We start from the raw sequence: 17,055 nt of genomic DNA, 5'->3' as shown, positions 1-17,055 counted from the left end.
TCTATTTTTGGAGATGCTTTTGTTTTTTCCTTCAAGTAACCTCAAACTACTTATCAGTTTCCTAGAGGAAGTTCTGGCTTCTGGACTGCACAGCCGAAGCAAGGAGAGCTCTCAAGTCACATCAAGGTCAGCGAGCAGAAGATGAAACGATGGTTGGGGGAAGGGCACAGCTTCCTCTCTTGTCCCTACTACAGGCTTTCCCTACTAAACAAAGGTGTTGGAGAGCAGCTTTGGGTTCTGTGCTGGTTGTTAGAACTCATCTCCAGGTAGCCCACGGATACGTGGTTGGCACAGACACAAGACTCCCAGAGTTGTCCTAACAATAAGTCTGAGCCCATCTCAACCCACTTTTCTCCGGTAGTCTTTATGTATCTGTTAGCACAATCACTTCAGTTACTGATGAATTTTGTTGGGATCTGACTTGGGGAAAGGGTTATCAGAGCCTAGAGGGGCTTAAAAAGTGATCATTTGATGTACATACCACATTCCTTGGCTTCCTTTCTCTTCCCTTAACCCTTTCTGCTTTTCGTTAACCACATTCCTGCACAACTCATTTCTGAAAACCTACCATGTTTCTTTACAGAGCCATCCAAAAATTTTTTGTCCCTACATAGCAATTTTCTGTGGCACTGAGAAACCATGTATGACCACAATAAAAATCCATTTTGTGAAAGGATATGAGTGATTTAGTTTTATTTCTTTGAGGCTAATTTATGGGAATTTATGAGGTGGGACATGAGCTGGTTTCACACCAAACATAATGAAGGCATTACTTCTACCTGAAGGATATTTAAAGTATGTCAAGGCAAATAATAAATTCTAGTGTCAATTTCACCTCTCTTGAAAACAGGAGAAAGTGATAGTATCATTATTGCCAGGAAATTAAGGCATCCTCAAATCATCATAGCAAAAATACCAAAGCACAATCCCTCCCTGTTTTGTGTGTGTGTGTGTGTGTGTGTGTGTGTGTAAACTTGTATGTTGACAAATATTCTCTAGCATCAGACAGTAAGGGTCAAACCTATGTCATATTTATATGGCTTTGGGAATATTATTTAGCCTCTTTGTGGCTCAGCTTTCTCATCTATAAAATAGAACCTTCCTCATAGGATTAGAAGAATTAAATGAGATGAGATGATACATGAAAAGTGCTTAAAACACTGGTATACGGTAATCACTTAATAAAATTTGGCTAATAGTAAATAAGATTAATTTCTGTCTCTAAGTTAGGGTTACAGAGTCACATGTAAAATGATTGGACTAATCATTTTAATCATTGCACATCTAATCATTGCACTAATAAGCAGTTCAAAAAATAGAGGGAAAAGCTGAAAGGTCATTCTGTCCCTCTCTTTTCTCCACTCCTCCCAGCTCTCAGCTGTTGTTTCTTTTTTTTTATTATTTTTTATTTTTAGTAGAGATGGGGTTTCACCATCTTGGCCAGGATGGTCTTGAACTCCTGACCTCGTGATCCACCCGCCTCTGCTTCCCAAAGTGTTGGGATTACAGGCGTGAGCCACTGCACCCGGCCTCAGCTGTTGTTTCTTTACACGCACTCATGAAGTAAAATCCAAGTTCTTTTTTTTTTTTTTTTTTGCTTTTGTGGGTCCCTTTGGGTAATTTTTTCTTCATTTTTTATAAGTATTTAAGACAGCCTGCACTTGGGGATGGAGTATTTTAAATGCACCATTTTACAAGTTATATAGCCTTTTAAAATATGAAAAACTCCCTCCTCCAAGCAGGAATATCTGTGCTTCTCTTCCTATCAGCAAGATAACGCTGTGGAATAAAAAAAGCAAAAACAGAGACCTTCCTTATGTCATTTTCCTCATTATTCATCTGCTTCCATTGTGCCTACTCAACTGACAATATCAAGAAGTCTAAGAAATGAGCCCTACCATCAGGGTGTTTGATGTCAGAAGTTGGCATTTCTTTATTAAGAATCAAAGACACGTATTTTTGTGTAAGATTTACAGAGCTGATTCCATTTGTACTGGCCCTTTATTTTTGTGCCCTTTAAAAACATCACTTTAATTAAGGTCTTGTATGCTTTTAATAATCCTCTCCCCCATAGGTGGAAATGCCCTGGTCAAAACCTCTGTGTTCCATTTACTCCACAAAAGCCAAGGATATTTGTTTTTAGACAACTGTGTTTGAATAACAGTTTCTGTCCAGTAAACTTGCAAGCAGCAGTTGACAAGTTTTTATCTCTAATAGTTCCCTTCTTTCTCCCTTAAGTGAAGTTATAAAATATTCTGTTATAGAATACAGCTACTAGCAGTCGCGTCTTATCCTCAGATGTTGTTAGGGAGGTACCCCCATCATGAGGTCCTCCCAGTGTCTTATCTTCACCACAGACAGAAACTGGCTGAGAGTGATTTCTGTGGTTTATATGCGTGTAGTGTCAAGCTCACTGAGGAGCGCTGAGGAGACAGCGCTATAAAAATGTGTAAAGGAACACATACGTTCTCAGATTTCTCACTTAAGCATTGGTCTTTGGAAAACAGTCCCACCTACATCCCAATTCAGGTGCCATGAGGTTCACCTGGTGAGACAAACCAGCTTCAAGAATAGGCCAGGGGAAGCGGAAAGGGGTGAGTGACAGGACAAAGGGAGAACAGGTGAACGAAAGTAGGGGCAGGATCACAGGATGGAGCAGGGCAGAGAGAAAGAGAGGACACCAGAGATTTATGTAACATCTTAAGAGAGCAGACAGGCAGGGAAGGTTCTGCAGCCCACATGCATCTGCTGTGGAATCTGAAAATTACTTTAGAGGGTTTTTCTTTTTCATTAGCCACTCTGCCTGATGTTTCACAATGCTCTGGCACCTATCTGATGAGGCACGAAAGGAACCCTGGACCTTGCATATAGGAGGCACTCAAATATTTGTTTTATTTATCTATCTATGTATCTATTTTTGAGACGGAGTTTCACTCTGTTGCCCAGGCTGGAGTGCAGTGGTGCAATCTCGGCTCACTGCAACCTCTGCCTCCCAGGTTCGAGCTATTCTCCTGCCTCAGCCTCCCAAGTAGCTGGGATTACAGGCGTGTGCCACCACACCCAGCTAATTTTTTTTTGTATTTAGTAGATAAGGGGTTTCGACATGTTGGTCAGGCTGGTCTTGAACTTCTGACCTCAAATGATCCACCCGCCTCGGCTTCCCAAAGTGCTGGGATTACAGGCATGAGCCACCACACGCAGCCCAATATTTGTTGACTGATAGAAACTACTGGGAAAGGAGGAAGATGGGGCAAATGATGAATTACTTTTTTCCCATAAATCAGAATCTATTTAAATGATAACTCTAAACCACTCCTGTGTGTTTGTCCAGCAAGCCCTCAAAAAATCGTGCAGGCTATTTCCTCACCAGTACATTTGGACATTTTGCTTCCTCACATATGAAGACACCCTGGATTTGCTCATTATTTTTTCATCGCTCTTTAAACAGGGGGTTAGAAAATAGAGACGGTGGAAAGTGGACAAGATGGTTTGGGGAACGTGGTGTGTGCACACTCATGCCCATGGGAGGGGGTTACAAAATCTGAAGAGGAGACTGCAGTCAGGAAGCCTGGATTCTAATCCATTTAGCCAGTAACTTGATGTATAAACTTGGGCAAGTCAGTTGATCTGGCATGCCCTGTTTCCTCATTTTCCAAATGGAAATATTAATACTTACTCTATATACCTTATAAGGTGGCATTAAAAGTGTAAAGAAATGACATATAAGAGCATTTTGAAAGGATAAAGTTCTGTGTCAGTCTAAAATCGTGGAATTAATTGGTATGGTGAATGGAAAGAAGTTGAGAGGAATATCATTGGATTAGGAGGAAAGGTGGAACTGGAAAAGAGAGGGAGCCCCTCCTTCATTTGACAGACACCAGAAAAAGTCAAAAGAGCCTCCACTATTCAAACCACAAATTTAGCCAACACTTTTATCTTGAGACATCTCTGGAAAAATGATTTTTCCTTTTCCCTGCTCCTCAGTGCCAGGGATTTTTATTCATTTTGTTGTTACTGCATGCTTGCCATATGCCAGGCAATGTGTTTATTAGCTTATTATGATTTCAAAATTAGCCCTGGAAGACAACACATATCTTCAAAGGACTCTCAGAGGTCATCTCATATCTTCCCCTAGCTTTCCTTGTTGATAAAAATGGCAGTTCATCCCTCACCACTTAATACGTGGAGGGACACGGGCCTAAAGAAATTCAGTGACTTGACCAAAGCCCAGAGTGGATGAAACCAGTACCCGAGCGCGGGGTTTCTCACTCCCCTTTTCCATCACACGTATATATATTAAAAAGACATGAAGTTACTAAGATGTGTCCTGGAGGCTCTGAGGCAGATCTGCTGTAGGAGGGATCAGCAGAGGCTTCTCTAGTCAGGGTATTCTCTGGGCGTTCAGCCCTTCCCTCCACTGGGCTCCAGCGCTGTAGAGAGGGTGGGATTTTTACCTATCAGTATAGCGGGAAAAGATACCCAGGTGGCAGGAAGTTTAAGCCTCACCTGGAACTTATATTGAAAGCCACTTGGTATAAAGGATAATGGTTTGGAGACAGAGTTCTATTCCTGCCAGCATCGACACTGTGTCTGCAAATCCCTCAGCTATTCTGAGTCTCCGTTTTCTCCCTGTGAGATGGAGATCATAAAATCCGCCTCATCCTTGGGATTATTCTCCTGAAGCTACAATAAGGCCTGAGGCATTGTACGCTGGAAGAAACGTGTATTAATAGCAACTTCTGTCCCACCCCATCCCCCAACACGTCGATCCCCTCCGGAGCATAAAACTTTCCCCCAGCATCTGACCTGCCCAGGCCACCCTAGCACCTAAGAGCGTGAATTCCTGATGCGGGTTGTGGGTGGCGCGCCCTCCCGGTTCCCGCTCTCGTTTTTGTTTTTGGTCGGGTAAGGCGATGCTGTAGAGGCTGGCGATCTCCAGTCTTCACGAATCCGCACGTCTCTCCATTATCCACCGCGCCCGCCCACTGGGCCCCGGGGCGGCCGGCGGCCGAGTCTCTCGGGCTCCGCGTGTCGCCCGAGCCGCCGCCGGAGCGAGGGTCCCTGCCCCCTGGGGAGCGGTCTCCAGCCGCTTCGAGGCCGCCTTCTTCCCCCTCCGTGAGTCAGAAACAAAGGCGGGGGGGCGGGGGGAGCGCCCGAGCTGCGGCTCCGCGATTCGCCCTTTATTCTGAACTCGCAACGTCAGCGGCCCGCGGATGGAGCTGCGGGGTGCGGACTGGGCCGCCCACAGCGCACCGGGCCGGGGGAGCGGCCGCGCTGGGCCTGGCGGGCGGGTGGCGGGGGCGCGCTCGGGGACCCGGGCCGCGTGGGCGCCGGGATGGAGGGCGCCGAGGGGCGGGGAGCGGGCGTGCGTGTGTGTGCGAGTGCGAATGCGAGGGAGGCCGGCCTTGAGTGAAACCGGAGCTACAAAGAAGGGGAGAGTCCGGGAGCGGGAGGGCGCGAGGGAGGAGCGGCGGCGCCGGGGCAGCTCCGACGGCCTCCCGCGGGGAAGGAGCCCCCGCGGTGCCGCCGAGGCCCCGACGCGGGGCCGCCCCTCGGCCCGCCGCCCCGCTCCCGCTGGGAATGATGAAGAAGAACAATTCCGCCAAGCGGGTGAGTGCGCTTGCCCGCCCTGCGGCCGCCGCCGCCTCCGCGCTCTGACGACCCCCGCTCCTTCGGCGCCGCGGCGGCCTAGGAGACCCCCGGCCCGGCCGCGCCCCCGCCCCGGCGGCCCGGTCCCCTCGGCCTCGGCCCCGCCAGGCGCCCGCGGGGGCTTTTGTTTGTTTACTCGCCTAGGGGGGCTTCAACTTGGCTGAGTTTCCCCACGACCCGCACCTCCCCCGCCCCCGGGCGCCGGGCGAGCGTTTGCCTCGCGCTCCGCCGTGGCGAGGAGACAATGGGAGAGAAAACCAGAGAAACGCCGTTAGTCCCCGCGCGGCGAGGACGGGGCGGCGGGGGCGCAGGGCCTGGAGGGAACCCGGGAGCCTCTCCGCGCCCGGCCGGCGCCCCTGCCACTTGCAGCCCCGGTTGTTTATTCGGGAGCGGGGGAGGGGAGCGGGGGGAGTTCCTCGGAGTGAAAACCTTTCCGAAGTGGGAGCGAACCTGGGGCGGCCCCCCGCCCCCCGGCCGCAGCCTTCGGAGGAGACTGGGCCGCCGAGGCGGTCGTGAGAGACGGACGGAGATGAAGCCCCGGCTGGAATCTCCTAACCGCCCGCTTCTCATCTTGTCCTGGGGCAGGGGCCTCAGGATGGAAACCAGCAGCCTGCACCGCCCGAGAAGGTCGGCTGGGTCCGGAAATTCTGCGGGAAAGGGATTTTCAGGGAGATTTGGAAAAACCGCTATGTGGTGCTGAAGGGGGACCAGCTCTACATCTCTGAGAAGGAGGTGGGTGCCTCTTGCCTCTAACTCTCCGTTTTCTCATAGCCCCCACTTTGTCACTCCACAAGGGCTCGCCTAGCTTACTCCACCCGCGTTTTGTTCCAAAGGCAAGTTCAGTGGTCTCCTCTCTACCCCCATCTCATCTGCAGAGAAAGGCCACCCTTTAATGAGAAGACCAGAGTGAGAATTAGAAGTTGAGTTGGCCGCTTACTCAGTGTTTTTTTGTTTGCAAATACCTTTCTAACAACAATGATAAGCCCCTCCCAAGATGCCCCAGAAGTTCTAAGTGTCCCTTGCTGCCTCCCACCCTAACCTGGTCTCCTGCATATAGGATTTCTTTTCTATTTCTGCTGAAACAGTTTAGCCTATTCGCCACCCCTTCCTGTCCCCCCACCTTAACCCAGCCAGCCTCCCCTTTCCTGTCTGTGGCAGGAGCGTGCACAGGTCCTGTCCGTGGCGCATCCGCCCTGAATCACAGAAAACACGCACCCCGCCGTCAGGCCTCTGTGACCTCGGGTGTGTGAGTGGCAGTTATTTTCGTTGAAGCCATTGAAGCCAGTGTCCCTAACCAGTATGCTCTCTGTTCCCCACCCCCACCACATTTAAAAAAGGCAAGGAACCCATTTTCTACCCACTTCCTGCCCACCCCTCCATTTGTATCAGAAGGGAGAGAAATGGAGTTAAGAACCCCTGTATGTCTTTGGATAGCTTTAGCTGTGTAACCATGAAAACCACAGTCTACACTGTGTCAAGACCTGAGCTATGATAATTGAATCCAGACCCATCTCCCTTTTTTCCCTAAGTCTTGGGATCAATAACGTGTACTAATGTGGAGAAATCAGAATTGCCCCTACAGTGGTTAGAAGTCATTCCATTCCCTGCCTCTGTGACTGTCCAAAGGCAGTCAGTATAGCCTGGAAGACTGTCCTGTGTACCGGTTAGAGTGGCCCTTCCTCCCGCCCTCACGGGAGGTATTCTGTGTTCCCTCACCCAGGTCTAACTGGGAAGTCCTCCCTGAGTTCTAACCTCTTCTGCTTTCTGCAGTAGACATCCTTATTCAGTAGATTATATTTAGGTAAATAAAACCTTTTATGGTATTGAAACATACACACACACACCCTGAGACAAAGTACTCATCTAAAAGAACATCTACTGAGGCATCTAGGGAAGAACTAAGCTGTGCCACAGCCAAAGAGATCCCTCTTAAGGGTATTGAAACCTAGCTGTTTACACAAAACTAGCAAGTTGGTGATGGAAAGTCTTAGGAGTGAGGTGAGGGCACTTTTCTTGGTCTGTCATCCAGGCTGGAATGCAGTGGCTCAATCACAGCTCACTTCAGCTTCCACCTCCCAGGCTCAAGTGATCCTCCCACCTCATCCTCGGAGTAGCTGGGACTACAGGTGGGTGCCACCATATCTGGCTAGTTTTTGTATTTTTTGTAGAGACAGTGTTTCGCGTTGTTGACCAGGCTGCTCTCAAAACTCCTGGCCTCAAGTGAACCACCCGCCTCAGCCTCCCAAAGTGCTGGGATTACAGGTGTGAGCCACCGTGCCTGGCCAGGAGGATTTATTTTTAAGAGTTACCTCTGCCCAATCACAAATCCTCCAGAAAGTTTTCTCCACAATTTTCTGGCTTTCTAATTTAAAAAAAAAAAAAAAAAAAAAAAACAAGTGTCAAAGTGTATCTCCTGTCTTCCCCGAACTTCTTAATTGCAGGAAACTCTAGTTACGAATCAGGGAGAACTTCCTACACATCAAAGGGAAAAACATAATAGTGAAAGGGTAAGAGGAATAAGACATCCATTGCTTGTTTGAATTTGCCCAAAGAGCAGAGTCTGGGGGCAAAAGCGTAGTTGATCCTTGCTTTTAGGTACAGAGACAGAGGAAAGGATGGAATGACCTCAGCCTAGGATATCTGGTGTCCTATGAGTCAGGACCATCTGACTGGTCATGGAGCCAGCTGTCTCCTGCTGGGAAGGGCACAGGAAAGAGGGACTAGGCATATTGATACTATGCTTTTTTAGATTCAGTTTCCGTGCTACAGTGGGCCTGGTTAAAAAGTGAAATTGACAGAGTACTCTGGGCTTTATTTTGCCCACTTGTGAAAAGCTCCAGGGCCAATAGAATCAAGACACGGTGTTCTGTTTTGTTTTGTTTTTTAGAGACAGGGTCGCACTCTGTCGCCCACGCTGGAGTGCAGTGTCACAATCGTAGCTCACTGCTGCCTTGACCTCCGGGCTTAAGCAATCCTCCCACATCAGCCTCCGGAGTAGCTGGGACTACAGGCGTGCACCACCACACCCAGCTAATTTTTTTTATTTTTTGTAGACATGGGGTCTCACTATGTTTCCCAGGCTGGTCTCAAATTCCTGGCTTCAAGTGATCCTCCTGCCTCAACTTCCTGAAATTCTGGGATTATAGGCGTGAGCCACAGTCCCTGGCCAAGATTTTTTTTTTTAAGGCAGAGTATAATCTATATCATTTACTGTTAATGCAAGAAAATTTCTAACCCTATCTCCCAGAATTTTCACCAGTCTTTTTTGTTATTTCCTTTCTTAAAGGCAGGGTCTCCCACAACCACCTCTGCCGTAGAATTTCTTCTGTGTTCGATAGTAATCATTTTCTTCCTTCTCAAAGGGCATCCTCTCTCAAAGAGGGCTGGAGCACCTTATGATCACAGGCTGATGTGTAAGAACAGAAGCTAGACCTTAGGAAGACCTCATGGTGGAGGAAATTGGATTCGGGGCAACTCTTTGGACAGGCGTGGGAAAAATCCCTTTCTATAGTCAAGGACGAAGAATCAGGGGAAAGGAAGGGTTAATTTGGAAGATGGGTAGTTATAAATGAGACTCTGGGAATTAGATATGTGGGGAAAAAAAAAACAATATGGTGGAGAACAAGGCTGCTTGGCTTTGTCCATCTTCCCAGGCACTGGAATATACTTGTCCTACTGCTTGCCTCACCCCATCTCCCACCCTCTCCACCAAGGGCTAACCTCTATCAGTGTCTCCTGCTCCCCAGAGCTCCTTATCAGTCTGTATGCAAGGTAGAATAACTCCCTTTCCTTCCCTTCCCCTAAGGAAAACATAGTAAGTTAACTCTCTTCCCCTGGCTACATTCACACACCCAACACTTTCCTCTCCACGGTTTCTGGGCTCTGCTGATAGTCTTAACTCTGGAGAAGGAGGGGGAGAGGAGGGATGATGCATCATCTTGTATCCCTGTCCCGTGTTTCTGGGAATTGTTCTTGGACACCCCTTGCCAGCACCTTGTCCTACTTCCACCCGTAATCATTCAAGGCCTCTGGCCGCTTTCCAGCCCAAAGCCAGGGAACCCTGGAAAGTGGGAGGCCCTGGAGGAGCCAAGCCTTGCTGAAACAAATGGAGGTAGATGTATGAGGCGTCACTCACCTGAATGGGGCCATGTGGACATCTGTCCTCATCTGTCATCAGCCTCCAGGTCCAGCAGCAGTTCAGAAGGATGGGCAGATACAAGACTGTAGATGGTCTGGGTAATGGAAGGGAGAACCACTTCCCCACTTCCAGGTTTCCAGGAACCAGGAGGATAGATGAGTTCACCTCCATGCACACGAGTCCTATTTCAGAACTTGGGAAGTTGGGGACTGTTTTGGAAAATAATTTCAGTCAGGGTGGGTAGATGTCATCCAAGGAAGACGTGAGGCTACTTTTATCTGTTTGTTTAGTTTTAATGAGACAAGTGCTGGTGCTTTTAATTTCTCATTCCAGGAAAACGTGACCAGGTTTTTCCTGAGGTGTTCCAACCCTGGGCTCAAGTCACGGAGGGTGGACAGACTGCACGGTCTGGACTTGTAACTAAGTCTCCTCTCTGTAACTTTGGTCCTTGCAAGCCAAAACAAATCCATAAGCCACTGCTTCAGAGTCCCAGAGTTGTAGGAACACCACCTTAGGGGAAAAGAGAAAACATTGTGGTCAGTTTCAGATGGACCTGCGAAGAAATGTTCCTAGAGCTGCTTTGCAGTGCTCAGAAAAGGCTAGTTGGGGTTGGAGAATGTCACTAGGAATGCGGCCTCGATGAGACGTTCAGCAGGAGTGCTAAGAGCTAAATGTTGCTTAAACCTGCTAAAGGTGGAACCAGAGTGCGGGATGGAGACTATAGCAGGGAGGGCTAAGTTTAGATAGGAGGAAGAGCTTCCTGGCAGTAAAGGGGGCCCAGGCACTCAAACTGGAATAATGGCAAGAAGTCACAGAAGTCACTTTTTTCCAAGTCTAAAGTGTAGTCTTCCAGGGAGAGTCTAAGTGCATTCTTGCCTAGAGATAGGGGGATGAAATAAATGGCTTTTCAGGTCTGGAGGAGTTAGTTTGGATTGTCACAGTACCTTAGAGGGAGGAGGAAAGGGTAGGAACTGTAATTGTAGTTTTCAGCTTCTCTGGACAAATTCAGCAAACTGAACACGGGGCTGCCGTCCTGTGGTGGCGATGCTCCTGAAATGAACAAGGAAGATGAGTCTCTATAATTGTACATACCAGAGAAGGAAGCGAGGTGGGGTGGGAGAGCTATACTGCACACATGTGAGTGGGGAGGCCAGAGACCGCCCCTCGTTCCCTCCAGACACCCCGATAACTGGCCCTGCCTTGATCTTCTTTCTGTGGACCATCAAGGGCCATACAGGTCTGTCTTACTGAGGGCGATGGATCAACCATCTACCATGTCCCTTTAAGGACATGAGCCTTTTTAGAACATGTAAGCTGTGTCCTTAAGGAAAAGAGTGGGGCAGTTGGTAAAGATAGGCATAGTGGGACTCTGGAAATGGCAGCCTGGCTAAGGAGAGTGAAGAGAAGGGGTTTAAACAGAAACACACCTTAACATTCAAGACTTGGAGCTGCCCTAGCGTCCTCCTCGATGTGAGGACGTTGTAGGCTTTGGGCAGACGGCCCTCTCCTCTCCTGGCGTGCCTCCCTCTCCTCAGGCTTCCTCTGCTTCCCAAGATGATCTAAACTAACAGTCTGGGTGGAGGGGCTAAATAATTTTATCCTCCTCACCTCACCCCAACCCTCCCTTAGGTAAAAGATGAGAAAAATATTCAAGAGGTATTTGACCTGAGTGACTATGAGAAGTGTGAAGAGCTCCGGAAGTCCAAGAGCAGGAGCAAGAAAAATCATAGCAAGTTTACTCTTGCCCACTCCAAACAGCCCGGTAACACGGTATGTTTCTCCTGCCACCTTGGCCGCTGGAACATGGACAGGGTTGGAGGGGGCAGGGGAGAACTCCTTCCCCTCAGTTTCTCTCTCAGCAATCTTGGCTCAGAGTCCCTGAATTGCTCTCCTGCTGGCTTTTATCATTTCACCTGAGAATATTGTAGCCATTTCCTTCTTTCCAGGCAGGCCACCCTTTAACCTGTTCAGCCACAAAGATCATCTCTCTATATATCTCTTTATTTTTCTCTGTCTTATACACACACATCCACACATGTGCATATTTACATCCCTTAGAAGAAAATCCCTGTCCTTGTACCCTGATAGGTGGTTGAAGTTCTGAATCTAATTCATCTTGTCTGAGGGAACCCAGGGAAGTTATTCCTGTCACATTCTATTTCTTCAAACATTGAAAGATTTGTGTTTTAATACCTATCCTTCATCAGACTTCCTCTAATTATCTCTAATACCATACTAATATTCAGTATCCTTCTTAGCTCTTCCTTGGTCATTTCTAAAACAACCTCCTAGCTATGCATTTTGCAGGAATAGAAGCTGGGTTTCCTTAAGTTATGGATGACTCTGGAAGCAGAATATCTCTCCTTCCTGGAGCTGGGTCTAAGAAAGTGAGATTATAATCTCTTATTTCTTCATTGTCAAGGTGAGGCACCACCTCTAAAACCCTGGCTGAAACAGGAATCTTCCCCTCACAGGCACCCAACCTGATCTTCCTGGCAGTGAGTCCAGAAGAGAAGGAATCGTGGATCAATGCCCTCAACTCTGCCATCACCCGAGCCAAGAACCGTATCTTGGATGAGGTCAGGGGGCTCACTGTGGGGAGAGGGAGGGACGCTGGGGCAGAGGGAACAGCTGTGACCCACTGAAGGGGGAGGATTGTGCAGGCCCCGTTTACTCGCTCCTCCACCAGCTCTACTTCTTTACCGCCCTTTTAAAAGCCCTGATCTCTTTCTGCCTTCTCTCCAAATCTCATCTGACACCACCTCTTCCCCGCTTCATGATGCGGGAGCCAGCCTTGGGTCAGCTTAAAGAGCCCCCTTCGTGTCCAGTAAATCCCCTTGCCCATGGATTCATTCAGAAGCAGTGAATGGAGTGGGCACATGTTCAGGCCTCGGGATGCTGGGTTGGGACAGCGAGTCGCTGAAGAGCACTCATGACTCACAGTACATCTCTTCAGGTCACCGTTGAGGAGGACAGCTATCTTGCCCATCCCACTCGCGACAGGGCAAAAATCCAGCACTCCCGCCGCCCCCCAACAAGGGGACACCTAATGGCTGTGGTATGTAAGACTGTAATAAACATTGCCAAAGGGCCAATTCTGTGTCAGTCCATCTCAGACAGAACTGTATGCCACCAGAGGCATTTGTGGGAGGCCTCCTTGATGCCAAGATCAAAGGCGAGGGAAGTCCTTCCACCCAATGCTTCTGCCAGATCTAAATCAAAAGGATTTATTCAGCACCCATTAGGAGTTCAAAAGTCCCAGCTCCCAGTAATGTTACCCTCTTTTGGAGAAAATGAGTTATACTCACAGGAAAATGAAAAATAAGCTACTGTATGGTGGCTGTCTTGATGGGTAACAACATGTAGTACCGCGGGCGTTTGGAGGAGAAAGGATCACAATGAACTCCTGAAACATACAAAGTGCTAGTTTCTTTCATGCCTCTGAGCTCTTAAGTCTTTAGAGAGAGAGGCAGGCAGGTATAATGCAGAGAACACAGGCTTTGGAGTTAGAACCTGAGTTGGAACCTCACTGTAATCAGCTACCTGTGTGGTTCCCTGAAGTTGCATGTCTCCAACTGTAAAATGAGGCAGTAATCATGCCTGCCTTGAAGGGCTGCTGTGAGGAATGACTAAAACAACATATTTGGTATTGAATACTCATCATTTTTAGTATTCTGGAAATAAGAGAACAAATTTTATTATAAGGCAAGGGGGCTGAAGTGTGGGGCTCAGAGGATGCAGACGGAGGAGGACAGTCATTGTGCCATGGGGAGCATCCTGTGTGCGTCAGACGCAGTTTAATTGCTGAGAGTCCACAATACCGAGGAAGAGGACGCCCCTCAGGAAGCTTATGGTAGAGTGGAGAATACGGGAAACAAGTAACAGAAACTAAATCACAGAAGAAGAAACATTCAAGTCACTGTCAAAGGAATAAGAAACAGCACATTCAGTAGGAGGGTTCAGTCAAGAGCAGAGGGCTTTGCCAGGCAGGGGGGCTCACACCTGTAATCCCAGTACTTTGGGAGGCTGAGACGGTGTATCACTTGAGGTCAGGAGTTTGAGACCAGCCATGGCCAACATGGTGAAACCCTGCCTCTGCTAAAAATACAAAAAAAAAGAGCTGGGCGTGGTGGTGCGCGCCTGTAATCCCAGCTACTCGGGAGGCTGAGGCAGGAGAATGGCATGAACCCAGGAGGCGGAGCTTGCAGTGAGCTCAGATCGTGCCACTGCACTCCAGCCTGGGTGACAGAGCAAGACTCTGTCTCTAAAAAAAAGTACTTCTCATTCAAGGAAGGCTTGTAGAGGAAAATGACCACAGCTTGCATCTTTTAGGCAGTCATTCCGAAAATCCCTCCTGATGACAGCTCTCCCCACTCATTCCCCTCTTCTTCCACAGGCTTCCACCTCTACCTCGGATGGGATGCTGACCTTGGACTTGATCCAAGAGGAAGACCCTTCCCCTGAGGAACCAACCTCTTGTGCTGAGAGCTTTCGGGTTGACCTGGACAAGTCTGTGGCCCAGCTGGCAGGGAGCCGGCGGAGAGCAGACTCAGACCGCATCCAGCCCTCCGCAGACCGGGCAAGCAGTCTCTCCCGACCTTGGGAAAAAACAGACAAAGGGGCCACCTACACCCCCCAGGCACCCAAGAAGTTGACGCCCACAGAGAAAGGCCGCTGCGCCTCCCTGGAGGAGATCCTATCTCAGCGGGACGCTGCCTCTGCCCGCACCCTCCAGCTGCGGGCTGAGGAACCCCCAACCCCTGCGCTCCCCAACCCGGGGCAGCTGTCCCGGATCCAGGACCTGGTAGCAAGGAAACTGGAGAAGACTCAGGAGCTTCTGGCAGAGGTTCAGGGACTGGGAGATGGGAAGCGAAAGGCCAAGGACCCCCCTCGGTCTCCGCCGGATTCTGAGTCAGAGCAGCTGCTGCTGGAGACGGAACGGCTGCTGGGAGAGGCATCATCGAATTGGAGCCAGGCAAAGAGGGTGCTGCAGGAGGTCAGGGAGCTGAGAGACCTGTACAGACAGATGGACCTGCAGACCCCGGACTCCCACCTCAGACAGACCACCCCGCACAGTCAGTACCGGAAGAGCCTGATGTGAGGGCAGGGTGGGGTCTGGAACTTGTTGAGTTGGACAGACTTATCTCCGTGTTGCTGGATAAAGCTTTTTTATTTACCTCAATCAAAAAAAGAAAACAAAAATGAACTCATTGCTCTTGCTGATGCCTGACCCCACTACAACCCTTATTGCCCCACCTACTTTCCATATGCCCCTTGTATGCCTCTCAGGTTTGAGGAAGTGACCCCGCAGCAGTAGCAGGAAGTTTTTACCCAGCCAGAGAGAGAGAAGGCACGGTAAAGACACAGTCTGACCACTCCACACACCGCCCGCCCCCAAGACGGCATGGGGAGTCCACTGCTGCTCCCGAGGATACAGTGGGCTTCTAAGCTTAGAGCGGGAGGGGGACGAGGGTGTTTTCTGTTATGTCCCACCCCAGGCCTTCAGTTTGAGGATGAAGTTTCAGCTGCCCAACTCTAGTTGTAGGGATGTGGAGGCCAGTGTCACCTGTCCGTGCACATGGAAGTGAAATTTATCCCAGCCCTTGAGGAGGATTTGTGGAATTAAAATCTCCCCAGCCAGACACTGGCTTCTCATTCTTAGCAGTCTCTGATTGAGATCGAGCTGCCTGGATTTTCTTACATGAGGTGTTTCTTCCCTTCATCTTCCACACCCTTCCCAACCTTGACTCAAAGATCCAACCTTGTCGGGCGCAGTGGCTCACTCCTGTAATCCCAGCACTTTGGGAGGCCAAGGCGGGTGGATCACCTGAGGTCAGAAGTTTGAGACCAGCCTGACCGACATGATGAAACCCAGTCTCTACCGAAAATACAAAAAATTAGGCATGGTGGTGGGCGCCTGTAATCCCAGCTCTGCGGGAGACTGAGGCAGGAGAATCACTTGAACCTGGGAGGCAGAGGTTGCAGCAAGCCAAGATTGTGCCATTGCACTCCAGCCTGGGCAACAAGAGCAAAACTCCGTCTCAAAAAAAAAAAAAAAATCCAACCTTGAGTGGATGAGACTAGTTTCATTATTTGATTCAGGGCCCTAGCACAGGGGACCTAGAGACAGACCCCACAGAAGAACTGAACTAAGAATGAAACTGGTGTGTGATGCAAGCTGGGTAGGATGAAGGGGAAAACCAAACATCTGTCCAAGTTCCTCTTTCAGCCATGCTAAGGTTTCCTGTAGCCTCCCCCTCTCCTTCCTCAAACCTCTTCCATCACTAAGCAAGTCCCCACTTGAGAAAAGCATCTGGATGCCCACGCCACCACCCTCCCAGCCACCTCTGAAGTTGCCAGGCTTCCCAACATTCTTGTCTGTGGTAGGTCCCGCACAACTCACTGTTCACTCTTTCCTTGGAAGTGTGTGAGATCAGGTTTAGTAACAGTGGTGAGGTCCCCAGAAGAGCTATGAAGGGAATAATTTGATTTTGGGAAAGAAGGGGACAGAGTCTCATGAATCAAGTAAATGAGGGGTTAAAAACCACTTTGAAGTGTGCCTTGCTAGCTGCTTGATCCTCCAAGAGCAGCGGGGCTTCACTAGAGGTAAGAGGGGAGGAGGGGGAGGAAACGGGGCCAAGTTACATGTAGACCTGGCCATGACGCTGCCCCGATGTTATAGGAAGATGGGATAGGAGGAAGAGGGGGAAAAAGCTGTGGGAGAAACAGATTCTTCAGTCCGCATTCTTCTGCTCTAACGTCACTCCTACAACCCATGTGAGCAAAATGGGGGCCTCTGTCCCCTTTCCAGAAATCATCTCTTTCCTTCACAGCTCTTCTCTGGACCTTATCACTGCTGTTAAACCATCCCTAGGGCAGAGGAATTCTTGCTCTCTCTAGTCCCTTGCCACTCTGTCATGGAGATTGTCCCCAGCTCTAGACTGTAGTTACCTAGCCTCTTCCTTGAAGAATGTGTATCCCAGTTGAGTGAGGGAAAGCGTGCAAGAGTGCCACCTTCATGTCATTCTATGGTCTCTTGGGGTATGAGGTGAGGACCCAGGCTTCCAGACTTCCTGTCCTCCAAATAGCTGCACTCTCCACAGCCCTAAGCATGGTCAGCAGAGCCATCGGTTGTCACAAGTATTGAAGTCTAAGCTAAAATTATGCTTTCTTTTTACAAGTCTCTATCTTTGTATTTTACCAGCATTTTTCCTTTTCTTTTTTTCTTCCTTGTTGCTCCCACATAATGAAAAAAGACAAAAGCACAA

General features: G+C 49.1%; 2 protein-coding genes across 4 annotated transcripts in view; both read left to right on the top strand.

Annotated features, from left to right (window-relative positions):
• Nucleotides 1-676, top strand: part of VPS45 (vacuolar protein sorting 45 homolog) — a 77,535-nt gene extending 76,859 nt beyond the window's left edge. For both annotated transcript variants that reach the window (XM_004026562.4, XM_063695357.1), the window contains one exon: nt 58-676. In XM_004026562.4, the coding sequence (XP_004026611.1) occupies nt 58-145 (88 nt within the window). In that variant the 3' untranslated portion in view covers nt 146-676. The remainder of the gene's footprint in view (nt 1-57) is intronic.
• A 4,219-nt stretch (nt 677-4,895) lies between these two features.
• PLEKHO1 (pleckstrin homology domain containing O1) lies at nt 4,896-14,997 on the top strand. 2 transcript variants are annotated; one of them, XM_019021645.4, is made up of 6 exons: nt 4,896-5,115; nt 6,235-6,381; nt 11,417-11,557; nt 12,262-12,366; nt 12,744-12,845; nt 14,184-14,997. In XM_019021645.4, exons 5-6 carry the CDS (start codon nt 12,837-12,839, stop codon nt 14,886-14,888), a joined length of 714 nt encoding a protein of 237 aa, XP_018877190.3. In that variant the 5' UTR covers nt 4,896-5,115; nt 6,235-6,381; nt 11,417-11,557; nt 12,262-12,366; nt 12,744-12,836; the 3' UTR covers nt 14,889-14,997. The 2 variants fall into 2 exon arrangements, with proteins under 2 accessions (XP_018877190.3, XP_004026613.3); XM_004026564.5 differs by lacking the exon at nt 4,896-5,115 and adding an exon at nt 5,322-5,610.
• The last annotated feature ends 2,058 nt before the right edge of the window (nt 14,998-17,055 follow it).

Source organism: Gorilla gorilla, chromosome 1, assembly GCF_029281585.2.
Source record: "Gorilla gorilla gorilla isolate KB3781 chromosome 1, NHGRI_mGorGor1-v2.1_pri, whole genome shotgun sequence".
Classification (NCBI taxonomy): Eukaryota; Metazoa; Chordata; class Mammalia; order Primates; family Hominidae; genus Gorilla; species Gorilla gorilla.
The sequence above is the reverse complement of the archived record's forward strand: the minus strand, read 5'-3'. Positions and strand labels throughout refer to the sequence as shown.